Here is a 17,477-nt window from a genome sequence, read left to right on the forward strand (position 1 = left end):
TGGGGACTTTAACTTGAGTCATTTTCTATTAACGTAACTTTACTTTTACTCAAATATGAAAATGTGGTACTTTTTCCACCACACACACGCACGCACGCACACACACACACACACACACACATCTCTGACACAGTAGGACTAGTGTGTAGTGTCAGTGTATGGTCCTGTTCACCTAGGATCCCTGTGGTGTAAGTACACACCTCCATACAGCTGCCCAGCGATTACATCATTACACAGTGGTGATCAGGAGAGCAGAACTGAGCCAGACCACAGGACTCCAGACCCCATTCTCCTCATCACACTGTAGACATTATACAGAACAGAATGGAAACGGGACATTAACCCATACTGGGAGGCCACATCAAAGGGTAAATATAGCCTTATATAGTTAAATGCCATATATACGTTCATATTCTACCAAAAAACACAGTACAACTTCCTGTTCATAGACTTCCATATACTCTCTTATTCTGTCTGTTTCTGCCATAGCGTCATTCTGATTGAGAGTTTGACTTGCTAAGATCAGGGTGAATTCCATTTGAACTCAATAAAGAAGTCAATAAAGAAGATGGGTTTAAATTACATTCATAGATTGAACATTTTATTTTATCTGGGGTTACTTCAGTTCATGAATTGAAATGGAATGGACCACCCCACAACCCTGATACATACAGTAAAGTCGTTTAGTAGTCATTCAATAGACCTATGATTATGTGGAAATGTGATTAAAAAGACGACGGAGAGCAGATTTTATCAACGAGTGTGTGTGTGTGGTGGGGGGTGCACACATGTGTGTGTGTGTGTGTGTTTGCGTGCTAGCGCATGTGAGTGTGTGTCTGTGTCTACGAATGTGTAAATATGTGGGTCTTCTGGGGGTTAGACGTGATAAGCTAGGCCGCTACAGGCTACGTGTGTCCTTCACTCTGCAGGAATCCATCAATAGTTCTGGGCCTCTTCAGCCAAATACACAGTCACGTATCTCTTTCTGTAGGCACAGTTATCAGATTTGAATTGGAGCGTCTCTCACAGCAACCACACAACAAATGTTGGATTAAAAACAATGCTACACGACAGTGTGATCAATGACTTACATCCTGTAATGTGCACTCCCACACAATGAGTGTACAGTTAACTGACTGGTGGATGAGAGTAGTGTAGAGTATTTACATTAAAGTCCATTATCCACACATATAAAGAAAAGACATACAGTATAGCTGACAAAACAGCATGTTAGCACAGAACAATGTACATAGAAAACACACTTAAATACACACAGAAATACCCTTGACCTTCCAAATATGCACGCACAAACACACACACACACACCAGGCGGGTGAGGGGGATGTCATGTCACTCCAGGGCAGCTGGTGTGAGTGAGGATCAGACTGGTGGCTCCATAATGGGACCAACATACTAATGAAGAGCGGAGGAGAGAGAGAGAGTCTGATTGGATTTGACTCATTATCCTAACAGTGTAATTAAAGCCTTGGGGTGCAGAGGGGAGCGGGTCACTATAGGTCTCTCAGATAATAACACAGACACAGTGACTCAGACGCTGACACTGCAAAAATACAGACACCCAAGGCCATTGACAGATGGAAGGGCGGGCGGGCAGACAGACAGAGACAGTCAAGGAGAGATTTAAATAAACTCAGAGATCTAAACAAACTGGAATAGATCAAACTATCTGACGTTATCTACATTTTTACATTTACATTTTAGTCATTTAGCAGACGCTATTATCCAGAGCCACTTACAGTAGTGAGTGCATACATGTTGGTACTTTTTCACATTTTCAAATGTTTAAACAATTTTTGATTTTGGTACTACACATAAGATTCTTTCAAAGTCAAACATCTCATCAAGCATTTGGGAATCAAATTGAAAGCAACTTTATTTTGACCTTGGGTGGGTTGCCACTGACAGACATTCTGTCTCTGTAAATGTTTTGGGACTGATTCAGGGTGAACGTCTGGCCTTCCAGGCAGACACTAGACAGACTCTGTGATGTTGTGTGTGTGTGTCTCAGTGTCTGCCATTGAGCCTCTTTAGGAGATTATAGGACCCCAGACCCCAGGGCTGACTGCCTGGCTGGCTGGGCCTCCATGTGATCAGTCTCTCTCAGCCCTTTTGTCTGGCTGGCTGGCTGGGCCTCCATGTGATCAGCCTCTTTCAGCCCTTCTGGCTGTTCCAGAGCTCATCATCTCCTAATCACCCTGCTGCTCATTAGCATTAGCACTGTAGCCTACCGTCTTAGTCAGTATAATACGGGAGAGTAACGCCTAGTTAGCATTAGCACTGTAGCCTACCATCTTAGTTAGTATATTACGGGAGGGTAACACCTAGTTAGCATTAGCACTGTAGCCTACAGCTAATCTAGTTAGCATAATACTGCAGCCTAGACTAGAGCCTTAGTTAGCATTAGCACTGTAGCCTAGAGATAAGCTAGTTAGCATAATACTGCAGCCTAGACTAGAGCCTTAGTTAGCATTAGCACTGTAGCCTAGAGTTAAGATAGCTAGCATAATACTGTAGCCTAGACTAGAGCCTTAGTTAGCATTAGTACTGTAGCCTAAAGCTAAGATAGTTAGCATCTTACTGCAGCCTAAAGCCTTAGTTAGCATTGACACTGTAGTCTAGCCCTTCAGTTTTTCTAGTTTAGCCTCAGCCTAAAGTCTCTCATGACTTCTTGGTAGATCTTCCTGGTGAGGCTGTGTGTTACAGTCATTGATTAGAGGGGACAACTCTTAACATGGAGAGTGGGTGATCTTCCTTTCTTTAAATACATCATCTTTGTTAGTACATTAGCATAGTGCCTAAGCATAACCAGCACCACAGAAGAGCTCAGGCACAACGGCCACAGCTGTCACATCCAGCCTGCACTTAACCAGAGGAGTCGGAAGCTGGGAGGACCACAGGGCAACATGTAAACCTCGCTCCAGAGCCAGGCAGAGACAAGACAGGACGAGACGAGACAGGACGAGACGAGACAGGATGAGATGAGACCAGACTGAATGGGGAGTCACCAGTCATGCCATGGGGTCAAAACACAAAGCAACGCAAAATGATACATATCCATTCTGAGCAAGCCTAGTCAACCAGAGAGAGAAAGAGAGAGAGAGAAAGAGAGAGAAGCCATCACGAAGAATGTAACAACAATGGACCTTTTTATATGTTATAAAGACACAAGGTCAGAGAAACAAAGCAGAGGAGAAGAAAGAAAGAAGGAAAGAAAGACAAACCCTCTCCCTCAACTGTGAACAGTCATTTTCCTGAGCCTCTCCCCTCATCACAGCCCCAACACTCCAACTGAACCCAATTACTACACACACTGAAACATTACATCACATTACATACACCCACAGAGAGATGAAAAAACACGCACACGGACACACACGGGCAGACCTGCATGCACACACACATATTCACACATGCACACACACACTACTGCGCTGAACAAACTTTCCCTAACCCAACCATACATCCTCCACCCCTAGCTTCCCCTTCACGACGTACACACACACTCTAGCTAGGGACCTGACTCCAGCTCAAATCCAGCTCCACTCTCCAGCTATGGACCTGACTCTAGCTAACATCCAGCTCCACTCTCCAGCTAGGGACGTGACTCCAGCTCACATCCAGCTCCACTTTCCAGCTAGGGATTTGACTCCAGCTCACATCCAGCTCCAATCTCCAGCTAGGGACCTGACTCCAGCTCCACTCTCCAGCTAGGGACCTGACTCCAGCTCCACTCTCCAGCTAGGGAGCTGACACCAGCTCACATCCAGCTCCACTCTCCAGCTAGGGACTTGCATCCAATTCACATCCAGCTCCACTCTTCAGCTAGGGACCTGACTCCCGCTTACATCCAGCTCCACTCTCCAGCTAGATACCTGACTCGAGCTCCACTCTCCAGCTAGGGACCTGACTCCAGCTCACATCCAGCTCCACTCTTCAGCTAGGGACCTGACTCCCGCTTACATCCAGCTCCACTCTCCAGCTAGATACCTGACTCGAGCTCCACTCTCCAGCTAGGGACCTGACTCCAGCTCACACCCAGCTCCAAACTCCAGCTCGGGATTTGACTCCAGCTCACATCCAGTTCCACTCTCCATCTAGGGAGCTGACTCCAGCTCACAACAGGCTCCACTCTCCAGCTAGGGACCTGACTCCAGATCACATCAGGCTCCACTCTCCAGCTAGGGACCTGACTCCAGCTCACATCCAGCTCCACTCTCCAGCTAGGGACCTGACTCCATCTCCACTCTCCATCTAGGGACCTGACTCCAGCTCCACTCTCCAGCTAGGGACCTGACTCCAGCTCCACTCTCCAGCTAGGGACCTGACTCCAGCTCCACTCTCCAGCTAGGGAGATAACACAGACTGTGACCAAGCAGGGTCTTATACTAGCGGGGTCTGGTCACACAGAAAACACACACACACACACACACACACACACACACACACACACACACACACACACACACACACAGGGACTCTCTTAAGGAGAGAAGAAGAGGCAAGGCAGGACGTGCTCAAACTGTCAATTCCACGTCACAGCCAGCCCCGGCACCACAGCCTAATTATGCAGTAAAACAGCCACAGCAGGCGAAACAGCACTGGTCGGCCCCAAAATAAAACGCAACCAGTCCAATAGCAACAGAACAGAGCCGGTGAAACTATCCTTATCTTCCCCAGGGATGGGAACTGTGCTACAGGCCTAACCCAACACTATAAAGTCTCTATCAGCACTGAACTAGTAGTAGACACTGAATCAGACTCAGACCCACATTCAGATAAATATAGCAGAGCTGGACAACCCAAGGTAGAGTAGGGAAGGAAGGACTGAGGCACTGAAGAGAGACATTTAACATTTACATTTTAGTCATTTAGCAGATCCTCTTATCCAGTGCCACTTACAGTAGTGAGTGCATACATTTTAATACTTTTTTCGTACTGGTCCCCTGTGGTAAAAAGAAAGATTGGCTAAAGGGCTATAGACAGAGAAAGAGGAGGTGGGGAGAGATGGAGAGAGAGAGACAGAGAGAGTGGAAGAGAGAGAAAGAGAGAGAGAGAGATGGAGGGAAATGGAGGGAGAGAGAGAGTGGTGGAAAAGAGACAGAGAGAGATAGACAGAGAGAAGGAGAGAGAGAGAGAGAGAGAGAGAGAGAGAGAGAGAGAGAGAGAGAGAGAGAGAGAGAGAGGAGAGAGAGAGAGAGAGAGAGAGAGAGAGCATTATTGGAGACCAACTGTCTGTAAGATGAGTGTGTGTTTGGGAGAGTAGCGAGTGGCATCCAGAGGCCTGTTAGGAGGGATGAGTGTCAAGCTGAGGCCCTGCCACTGCATTAGACACTTCATTAACCTCGTTGTACTCTGATCCACAGCCCTGACTGTGTGTGTGTGTGTATGTGTGTGTGTGTGTGTGTTGGTCCATTTGTGTACAGTATGGGAAGCGATGAAAACCGAGATGAATCATTCTCCTCTTTGTGTCTTACTAGATGTTGTTTAGTATATTATAGATATATTCTGTACATCTCCTTCTGTTCTTCTACTTCTTTTCCTCCATCCACAGCCCAATGTGATCCATCTCTCTAAATGTGTCCTCCCCTTCTTTTACACGTTACCCTTCCCCAGTCCCTCTCGCTTTCTTTTCTCCCTCAAGTCCTGCCCCTTCACCCTCAGTCTCCCCTATCCTCTCTCCCTCTCACGCTCCGTCTCTCTCTCAGTAGAATTGCTGAACCAGCCTGCCCTTGGCTGGCAGCTGTAGGCATCTAGTAATTATTAATCTGCAATACAGAAAAACACAAACATGCAAACACAGAGGGCACAAACACGCATGCACACACACATAAAAACACACACACGTAAGCACGCACACACACGTACACACATTTTTGTGAATTTTCAGGAGTTTTGGGGGAGCAAAACCCTAACCCTAACCCTATTTTCCCTAACCCCTAACCCTAACCCTTAACCTAAGCCTAAACTTAACCCTAACCTTAACCTTAACCATGACCATAACCATAACTCTAACCCTAAACCTAACCCTAACTCCTAACCCTAAAACTAACCCTAACCTTTACCCCAAACCCTAAACCTTTAAGCCTAAAATAGCATTTTAACAAATTCATGACATTAAAGAAGTCCTGACTTTTCAAAATTGTTGTTGTTTTCCTATCTTGTGCTCACACGCACGCACGCACGCACAAACGCACGCACGCACACACACACACACACACACACACACACAGTCGCAGAGACAAACACACAACAAATGTACACAAACAATATGAACAAACACTCCCCCCGTATCACAAATAGACACACATCCACTGTGACACAAAGATCACGACATGCAAACCTAAATACACAGAGCACATTAGAGGGAGAGGTATCTGCAATCACACCAGTACACAGGAACATAGTCCCCTGTCCCCAGTGTCATTTACTCACAAGCCACACACACACACACACTCACAGAAGCAGGGACATGAGAGCAGCCTGCGCCATCTTCAAAGGGCGATTTGAAAGAACACACCTCCGCCGGCCCAGCGTCTCCCCCTCCCTCACCACTCCGCCCCCACCTCCCAATATATGTTCAAAGGCCATCCATTAACCTTTCACTCACACAGTCTCTCTGTGATCTACTGCTCTCAGCCAAGGGCTTTGAAGAGCACAGCACCACCACCAGGGAGAGAGAGAGGGAGGAGGGACGGAGGGAGGGGGTGGATAAAGAGAGGGAGGAGGGACGGAGGGAGGGAGGGGGTGGATAAAGAGAGGGAGGAGGGACGGAGGGAGGGGTGGATAAAGAGAGGGAGGAGGGACGGAGGGAGGGGGTGGATAAAGAGAGGTAGGAAGGACGGAGGGAGGGATGGGGTAGATAAAGTGAGGGAGGAGGGACGGAGGGAGGGGGTACAGAGAGAGACGGAGGTAGTAAAAAAAGGAGGTGTATAGAGGACTAGAGTAAAGGGAAGAGGAGGGTAGAAAGAGGGGGGGGCAGACGAAAGGAGAGGAAGGGGAGGAGCAGAATGAAGAGAACGGAGAGAGGGAGAGGGAAGCGGAAGAGGGAATAGGCGGAGTGGAGGGCAGAGGACAGGAGAAGGGGTAGAGGAGGTAGCTGGGAGTGGAAGTCACGAAGCCGGGAGAGGGGGATGAGGGGAGTGGGGGAGAGGTAATAGATGAGGGGATAGGGGAGAGAGAGCAAGCAGAGAGATTGGATGAAAATGACAGAGGAGGGTTGGAGAAGAGAGTACTAGTAGGAAGCAGAGACCGTAACAAGATAGAAACAGAGAGGCAGGAGGGGAGGAAAGAGAGAAACAGCAGGATCAATAGGAGATGAGGGTTTGTCTCCCCATGAGATGTATCGCAAAAACACTACATACCAGCTCATTACAATAAATATATAGATCCTACAGATCCCAGCTCTAAAGCTAGGGAAATAGATGGAACCACGGGCAGCTGGTAGCCTAGCGGTTAAGAGCATTGGGCCAGTAACCGAAAAGTTGCTGGTTTGAATCCCCTAACCGACTAGGTGAAGAATCTGTCGATATGCCCTTGAGCAATGCACTTAACCTTAATTGCTCCTGTAAGTTGCTCTGGATAAGAGCGTCTGCTAAATGACTGAAACAAAAACTGCACACAAAAGCCATTACCCATTAGTACCATACCGATTTGAAAGTAACATGGGTAAAATTGTGCTTTTATGAAAAGCAAAAGCATAGAGCTTCATCTCCATTGAAATATTCAATATTCAATCAGTATCCACAGAAAAAGAGGAGGAACTGATTTGTGGAAAAACATATGCAGGAAAAACGTCTGGTCGTCCACCCTGAAATAACAACTAGCACTGTGAAAATAAAAAGCGAGAGACGGGAAGGAGGAGAAACGGAAGATAAAGAGGTGTGCATGTGCACTAAGGGACCGGAGGGTTTTCCACAGACTGATCTGAGAGCAAACGCTGAAATACATGTGAGATGAGAACAGATTCTACCAGTCAGCTGGGGCTGGGCCACACGGAGACGGATGGCACTCGCACAACCACACACACACACACACACACACACACACACACACGCAAGCACGCTAACGGCCTGGTAATGGCCCCCGCCGCCATCAGCGGCACACACACACACAGTTCCTCGCCTCACAGTGCGGTAGCTAAATCTGCGCTGGGTGTCTGGGCTTCATCATGTGCATGTAGTGCAGCTGCCTGCGATGGGAAGTGATACTTTCCTGCCACATTAACCAGGCCTAATGGGCTTTCAGAGCACAACACGGCTCATGGAGGCTGTATATTTGTAACTAGTGTTGTGTGGAATCAGCAGGACAGTCTGTCTGTCAGGGTACGCATGTCAATATGTTTACAGCCAGACTGGGACTGGGAGTATGTGTATGTATGTGTGTATGTGTGACTGACTGTTTGTGTGGGTGGGTGTGTCTTTGTGTTGGTTAGTTTATATGTACTCAAAGTAAATAGCTTTTTGGTACTGCTGACTAGATTTCCCATTTCCCTTGCTTCAATTGAATAACTTAAGATCTACAATGTATGGTAGAATGTAAACATTATAGTGTAAGGGTACATATTTAGCATGTTAGTGGTAGGCCTACAAGTAATTAGTGTGTGTAGGGTAAACATAACGTTTACATTACATTTACAGGAGATGTTAGCTGCACTTGAGTGAGCATGCCTGGCACAAGGGAACCAATGGAATAGCCCCAAAAGTGCAAACCCTGCCAATCTGACACTCCAGGCAGGCTCAATCAGGTCTGGTTAGGGGTACATTTAAAATATAGGAATTGTGCATGTTTGGGGTAAATGTTAGAGTTAGGGATTAACATTAGGATGCGTAGTGGAGCGTGGAGCGGTGTGGAGGAGCAGAGCTTGGTGATCCTGCAGGTCTGTAATGAGCAGTGATTAGACTGGGACTGATGTCTACTCTCACAGTCAGTACAGGAAGGAGCCAAGACCAGGACACACTAAAAATCATCTGCACTCTCCCCCTCTCTCTCTCTTTCCTCTCCTAGCTCTTTCTCCCTTTCCGCCCTCTCTCTCCCATTGCCTCTCTTCCCTCTACCGCTCTCTTCCCTCTACCTCTCTCTTCCCTCTTCCCTCTTCCCTCTACCTCTTTCTTCCCTCTACCTCTCTCTTCCCTCTAACTCTCTCTTCCCTCTACCTCTCTCTGCCCTCTACCTCTCTCTTCCCTCTACCTCTCTCTTCCCTCTACCTCTCTCTTACCCATCTTTATTTCCCTCTCCCTCCTCTCCCTTTATTTCCATTTCCTTTCCCCTCTCCCCCTCTCTCTTTCATCCCCCCTCTCCCTCTCACACTACAGTAAACAGCACTCTGAAAGCTAACCTCTGTCTGTGTGTGTGAATGTGTGTGTGTGTGTGTGTGTGTGTGTGTGTGTGTTGTAGTTGTGTTTGTGTTTCTGTACCACAGCCAGGGGAGTTGATCGATGGAACCATCAGAAAAGGTTTTCTTAATTTGGTCCAATCAAATGTTGTGCCTGTGCTCAGGGCAGAACATAGATAACACTCAATTGATTATTAATGCATTATTAATACTTCTCTAGTGCCAGGTCACACAGACAGCTGGAGGCTTGCACGCACACACAGATGTGGGCGGCACACACACACACACAGTCTGCAGACAAACACGAGCAAGCGTGCAACATTCACATACAGTGGGGAGAACAAGTATTTGATACACTGCCGATTTTGCAGGTTTTCCTACTTACAAAGCATGTAGAGGTCTGTAATTTTTATCATAGGTACACTTCAACTGTGAGAGACGGAATCTAACAAAAATCCAGAAAATCACATTGTATGATTTTTCAGTAATTAATTTGCATTTTATTGCATGACATAAGTATTTGATCACCTACCAACCAGTAAGAATTCCGGCTCTCACAGACCTGTTAGTTTTTCTTTAAGAAGCCGTCCTGTTCTCCACTCATTACCTTTATTAACTGCACCTGTTTGAACTCGTTACCTGTATAAAAGACACCTGTCCACACACTCAATCAAACAGACTCCAACCTCTCCACAATGGCCAAGACCAGAGAGCTGTGTAAGGACATCAGGGATAAAAGTGTAGACCTGCACAAGGCTGGGATGGGCTACAGGACAATAGGCATGCAGCTTGGTGAGAAGGCAACAATTGTTGGCGCAATTATTAGAAAATGGAAGAAGTTTAAGATGACGGTCAATCACCCTCGGTCTGGGGCTCCATGCAAGATCTCACCTCGTGGGGCATCAATGATCATGAGGAAGGTGAGGGATCAGCCCAGAACTACACGGCAGGACCTGGTCAATGACCTGAAGAGAGCTGGGACCACAGTCTGAATGAAAACCATTAGTAACACACTACGCCGTCATGGATTAAAATCCTGCAGTGCACACAAGGTCCTCCTGCTCAAGCCAGCGCATGTCCAGGCCCGTCTGAAGTTTGCCAATGACCATCTGGATGATCCAGAGGAGGAATGGGAGAAGGTCATGTGGTCTGATGAGACAAAAATAGAGCTTTTTGGTCTAAACTCCACTCGCCGTGTTTGGCAGAAGAAGAAGGATGAGTACAACCCCAAGAACACCATCCCAACCGTGAAGCATGGAGGTGGAAACATCATTCTTTGGGGATGCTTTTCTGCAAAGGGGACAGGACGACTGCACCGTATTGAGGGGAGGATGGATGGGGCCATGTATCGCAAGATCTTGGCCAACAACCTCCTTCCCTCAGTAAGAGCATTAAAGATGGGTCGTGGCTGGGTCTTCCAGCATGACAACGACCCGAAACACACTGCCAGGGCAACTAAGGAGTGGCTCCGTAAGAAGCATCTCAAGGTCCGGGAGTGGCCTAGCCAGTCTCCAGACCTGAACCCAATAGAACATCTTTGGAGGGAGCTGAAAGTCCATAATGCCCAGCGACAGCCCCGAAACCTGAAGGATCTGGAGAAGGTCTGTATAAAGGAGTGGGCCAAAATCCCTGCTGCAGTGTGTGCAAACCTGGTCAAGACCTACAGGAAACGTATGATCTCTGTAATTGCAAACAAAGGTTTCTGTACCAAATATTAAGTTCTGCTTTTCTGATGTATCAAATACTTATGTCATGCAATAAAATGCAAATTAATTACTTAAAAATCATACAATGTGATTTTCTGGATTTTTGTCTCTCACAGTTGAAGTGTACCTATGATAAAAATTACAGACCTCTACATGCTTTGTAAGGAGGAAAACCTGCAAAATCGGCAGTGTATCAAATACTTGTTCTCCCCACTGTACATGCACGCACAGAGTTGATAAATCAGCTTGTGTCCAATGCAAAACTGAGTACGTCACACAAATACATTGCAGCAAAACCTGGCAACTTAAAGAGAGAGAGAGAGAGAGAGAGAGAGAGAGAGAGAGAGAGAGAGAGAGAGAGAGAGAGAGAGAGAGAGAGAGAGAGAGAGAGAGAGAGAGAGAGAGAGAGAGAGAGAGAGAGAGAGAGAGAGGGAGAGAGAGAGAGATGGAGAGAGGGATAGAGAGAGAAAGAGAGAGAGAGAGAGAGAGAGAGAGAGAGAGATAGAGAGAACACATCAGCAAGCAAACACCCACTCACATTAGAATCACACCTGGACAATCAACCTCTAGCACAGACACACATCTCTCTGTTTCTCTCTTTCCCTCTCTCGCTCTCTCTCTCTCTCTCTCTCTCGCTCTCTCTCTCTCTCTCTCTCTCTCTCTCTCTCTCTCTCTCTCTCTCTCGCTCTCTCTCTCTGTCTCTCAATTCAATTCAATTCAATTTGCTATATTGGCATGACGTAACAATGTACATATTACTAAAAGCTTACTTTGGATATTTAAAATATTTACATAATTAAAATAATAATAATCAATATTGTCAACGGGACTACAGTAACAACAATAACCAATGGTCAAAATAACCATTGAACAATATAGAGGACATGTGCAGGTTGGTTGGTCTGTCAGACACATTACATTTACATTTTAGTAGACGCTCTTATCCAGAGCGACTTACAGTTAGTGAGTGCATACATTATTATTTTTTTCATACTGGCCCCCCGTGGGAAACAAACCCATAACCCTGGCGTTGCAAACGCCATGCTCTACCAACATGCTCTACATCCCTGCCGGCCATTCCCTCCCCTACCCTGGACGACGCTGGGCCAATTGTGCGCCGCCCCATGGGTCTCCCGGTCGCGGCCGGCTACGACAGAGCCTGGATTCAAACCAGGATCTCTAGTGGCACAGCTAGCACTGCGATGCAGTGCCTTAGACCACTGCGCCACTCGGGACACTGTCCCTCATCTTATGGCAGGCAGCAATGTAGTGCGCTGCCAACCCACAGCTCTCTGCGTCCTCTCCCAACAGGACGGGCAGCCTATTCTCATCAGAGAGGTCTTTGAAACCTTGAAAAATAGTTTCAAATTTGGGGAAATTACACTCTCTTATTTTTTTTATTTTTTTTTTACATTTTGTCAAGAAATGCAGTTCTGTCTCAGGTTCTGCTGTGGTGCAGTGGTTGCACAGCCTTTCCTCTACAGGGAGCCAGGTTTTCCTTTGTCTACCCTTCTCAATGGCAAGGCTGTGCTCACTGAACCTCTACTTTGTCAAGGTTTTTCTAAGGTTTTGATCAGTAACCATAGTTAGTGTGTACTGTCGATTTAGGGCCAGATAGCACTGCATTTTACTTTGTTGTTGTGCTTGTGTTGTGCTTGTTGTGCTTGTGTTTCCCAATAAGCAATGTAGTTTTGTTTTGTCTGTGTTGTAATTTGGTTTATTCTGATTGATTGGATGTTCTGGTCCTGAGGCTTCAGTGTGTTACTAGAACAGGTTTGTGAACTCAGCCTCAGGACCAGCTGGATGAGGGGACTCTTTTCTTTGCTCAGCTCTTGGCATTGCAGGGCTTGGTAATGATATGAGAGGGGGTCACTGTACTTTAGATGTTTCCTAAACTTAATTGTTATTTTTTTAGTTTTTATTATTAGTGGACATTGGCCTAATTCTGCCCTCCATGCATTGTTTGTAGTTTTCCTCTGGACATGTAGGAGAATCTTACAGAACTCTGCATGCAGGATTTCAATGGGGTGTTTGTCCCATTTGGTGAAATCTTGTTTTGCAAGTGGACCCCACACCAATTGGTTCAATGACACATTCAATTAGTTTAATTAATTTAATTAATTTAAATAGATATTTCAATTTGAATTTGTTTTTTAATGGGGTAGAATGACCTGCGTGCGTTCTCTCTCAGTTCATTCACTGCATCATTAAAATGTCCAGTTGAGCTTATTTTTAAACCTAAGTAATTGTAGTGTGTGCAGTACTCTATATACTTTGTACCAATTGAGAAATTTGGTCTAATTCCCTGAGATCTGGATCTTCTGTGGTCCTCTGTAGCTCAGCTGGTAGAGCACGGCGCTTGTAACGCCAAGGTAGTGGGTTCGATCCCCGGGACCACCCATACACAAAAAAAAAAATGTATGCACGCATGACTGTAAGTCGCTTTGGATAAAAGCGTCTGCTAAATGGCATATTATTATTCTCTGGAAAATCATTATTTTAGTATTTTAGGGGTTTACTGCCAGGGCCCAGGTCTGGCAGTACTGCTCAACAGGTCCAGGCTCTGCTGTAGGCCATGTGCTGTGGGTGACAGCAGGCATAGGTCATCTGCGAAGAGCAGGCATTTAACTTCTGAATTGTGGAGTCTAACACCAGGGGCTGAGGAATTTTCTAGAATAGTGGCCAATTTGTTGATGTAAATATTGAAGAGTGCAGGGCTCAGAATGCAACCCTGGCGAAGTCCCCGCCCCTGGTTAAAGAATTATGTTAAAGGCTATGCTCAATTTTGATGCTGCACGTATTGCCAGTATACATTGATTTAATTATGTCATATGTTTTACCCCCTACACCCCTTTCAATAACTTTGTAGAACAGTCCTGGATGCCAAATTCGAATCAAATGCTTTTTGGAAGTCGATAAAGCTAGCGTACATTTTGGTATTATTTTGGTGGACATGTTTATCTATCAGGGTGTGTAGGGTGTAAATATGATCGGTTGTGCAATGTTTTGGTATAAATCCAATTAGTCTTTTACTCAAGACATTGTGCTTATTAAGGAAGGTTGGAACACTTACATTTATAATATTACAGAAAACCTTCCCCAGGTTACTGTTCGCACAAATGCCTCTGTAATTGTTAGGGTCAAATTTGTCTCTGTTTTTTAATTTAATTTTACCTTTATTTAACTAGGCAAGTCAGTTAAGAACAAATTCGTATTTACAATAACGGCCTACACCGGCCAAACCCGGACAACGCTGGGCCAATTGTGCACCTCCCTGCCTCCCTGCCTCCCTGCTCTCAGTGTTATGAGTCCTTGATTCCAGATGTCAGGGAAATAACCTACACTCAGGATCAAATTAAACTGTTTTAATATAGCCAATCAATAATATAATATACAATAATTTAATCTCTCTCTCTCTCTCTCTCTCTCTCTCTCTCTCTCTCAATTCAATTCAATTCAATTTAAGGGCTTTATTGGCATGGGAAACGTATGTTAACATTGCCAAAGCAAGTGAAGTAGATAGTAAAGAAAAGTGAAATAAACAATAAATATTAACAGTAAACATTACACTCAGAAGTTCCAAAAGAATAAAGACATTTAAAATGTCGTATTATGTATATATACAGTGTTGTAACAATGTGCAAATAGTTAAAGTACAAATAAATAAATAAAAAACATAAATATGGGTCGTATTTACAATGGTGTTTGTTCTTCACTGGTTGCCCTTTTCTTGTGGCAACAGGTCACAAATCTTGTTGCTGTGATGGCACACTATGGTATTTCACCCAGTAGATAAGGGAGTTCATCAAAATTGGGTTTGTTTTCGAATTCTTTGTGGATCTGTGTAATCTGAGGGAAATATGTGTCTCTAATATGGTCATACATTTGGCAGGAGGTTAGGAGGTGCAGCTCAGTTTCCACCTCCTTTTGTGGGCAGTGTGCACATAGCCTGTCTTCTCTTGAGAGCCAGGTCTGCCTACGGCGGCCTTTCTCAATAGCAAGGCAATGCTCACTGAGTCTGTACATAGTCAAAAGCTTTCCTTAAATTTGGGTCAGTCACAGTGGTCAGGAATTCTGCCACTGTGTACTCTCTGTTTAGGGCCAAATATAATTCTAGTTTGCTCTGTTATTTTTGTTAATTCTTTCCAATTTGTCAAGTAATTATCTTTTTGTTTTCTTATAATTTGGTTGGGTCTAATTGTGTTGTTGTCCTGGGGCTCTGTGGGGTCTGTTTGTGTTTGTGGACAGAGCCCCAGGACCAGCTTGCTTAGGGGACTCTTCTCCAAGTTCATCTCTCTGTAGGTGATGGCTTTGTTATGGAAGGTTTGGGAATCGCATCCTTATAAGTGGTTATAGAATTGAACAGCGCTTTTCTGGATTTTAATCATTAGCGGGTATCGGCCTAATTCTGCTCTGCATGCATTATTTGGTGTTTTTCGTTGTACACAGAGGATATTTTTGAAGAATTCTGCATGCAGAGTTTCAGTTTGGTGTTTGTCCCAGTTAGTGAATTCTTGGTTGGTGAGCAGACCCCAGACCTCACAACCATAAAGGGCAATGTGTTTTATAACTGAAGTATTTTTAGCCAGATCCCAATTGGTATGTCCAATTTTATGTACCTTTTGATGGCATAGAAGGCCCTTCTTGCCTTGTTTCTCAGATCGTTCACAGCTTTGTGGAAGTTACCTGTGGCGCTGATGTTTAGGCCGAGGTATGTATAGTTTTTTGTGTGCTCTAGGGCAACGGTGTCTAGATGGAATTTGTATTTGTGGTCTTGGCAACTGGACCTTTTTTGGAACACCATTATTTTTGTCTCTCTCTCTCTGTCTCTCTCTCTGTCTCTCTCTCTCTCCATCCTTCCCTCTCTTCCCTACTCATCTCTGAATCTTACAGCACCTAAAATTAACTTTTCATTTTCTGTCCACCTCTCTCTTTTTCTCTCTTCCTCCACCCTATCCCTCCCTCCCTCCCTCCCTCCCTCCCTCCCTCCCTCCCTCCCTCCCTCCCTGCCTCCCTCCTTCTCTGTTCTCAGTGTCCTGACTGAGAGCACACAACAGATGGTGTGCTGCTGTCTGTGTGGAAGGGTACTAACAGGACACCCCACAACACATCCCCCTTCCCTTTAGCCCTACCTCCCCCCTGCCTCCCTCATCCTCCCCGCCCCACACACGCCCTGCAGCACCACTGTGGCCCAACCAGGTCACCTGCTGCTGGGGTCACACCAGCTGGCACCCACACACACACATGAATGCGGTGTGGGGACACACACACACATGCATGTGCACACACACGTACACACACGCGGGGTGTAGACACACACACAAACACACTGGCATGGGTACGACACACAAACACACACATGATGTGCCCACACGGTATGCCAAACACACTGACACACATGCTCTCATGGTACATGGCACATTGTGAGAGGTCACACATATGGCACCATTACATGCACGGATTCCCCCTCACACACCATGACCAACCATCATGGCCATTAATCTGGCCTTAATGGCCATGTACTCTTATAATTGCCACCTAGCACAGCGAGAAGAGGACTGGCCACCCCTCAGAGCCTGGTTCCTCTCTAGGTTTCTTCCTAGGTTCCTGCCTTTCTAGGGAGTTCTTCCTAGCTACCGTGCTTCTACATCTGCATTGCTTGCTGTTTGGGGTTTTAGGCTGGGTTTCTGTATGGCACTTTGTGACATCTGCTGATGTATAAATGGCTTTATAAATACATTTGATTGATTGATTTATCACACACTGAGACAACAACTGCCTGCATGGAAACACACACACTACAGTCCCACCTACAAGCTGCTTCATAAAACCCCCTTCATCCATGACCTCTGGCTTATTCAGCAAGCCAGTACCTTTTTAACCTTCATTCACGTAGGGTCACCATGTTATTCATATTAAATGATTATGAGAAGTAACAATCTGTCCACACAAAAGTCGCACAAACGCACACACGCAGGCACGCACGTATACGCACATGCACACACACACACACACACACACACACACACACACACACACACACACACACACACACACACACACACACACACACACACACACACACACGCAATGTAAACCCATTGGCACATTGACAGAATTGGGAAAAAGGAGTGCAGTACCAACCTTGAGCAGAGGGGGCGATGAGCAGAGAGGTGACAGCACAGGTACAAAGCAGCCAGAGTGACAGCGCCATGCTGGAGGACGGGATTAGGGGGAATCTGGGTGTGGTCAGTAGGCACAGGGTCGTGGAGAGAGCTCCTCCACTCATACCCTCTCTATGAGAGTGATCCTACAGAGGAAGAGGAGGAGAGACAGAGAGAGAGAGAGAGAGAGAGAGAGAGAGAGAGAGAGAGAGAGAGAGAGAGAGAGAGAGAGAGAGAAGAAGGTTATTCAGACGA

At 45.9% G+C, this 17,477-nt stretch overlaps 1 protein-coding gene across 1 annotated transcript in view; it reads right to left on the reverse strand.

Annotated features, from left to right (window-relative positions):
- Window positions 1-17,477, reverse strand: part of LOC121551323 (adhesion G protein-coupled receptor L1-like) — a 138,677-nt gene that overhangs the window by 51,184 nt on the left and 70,016 nt on the right. The window contains exon 2 of the mRNA XM_045211162.1: window positions 17,203-17,368. Within this exon, the coding sequence (XP_045067097.1) occupies window positions 17,203-17,368 (166 nt within the window). The remainder of the gene's footprint in view (window positions 1-17,202; window positions 17,369-17,477) is intronic.

The sequence above is a fragment of the Coregonus clupeaformis genome, chromosome 35 (genome assembly GCF_020615455.1).
Source record: "Coregonus clupeaformis isolate EN_2021a chromosome 35, ASM2061545v1, whole genome shotgun sequence".
NCBI classification, from domain to species: domain Eukaryota; kingdom Metazoa; phylum Chordata; class Actinopteri; order Salmoniformes; family Salmonidae; genus Coregonus; species Coregonus clupeaformis.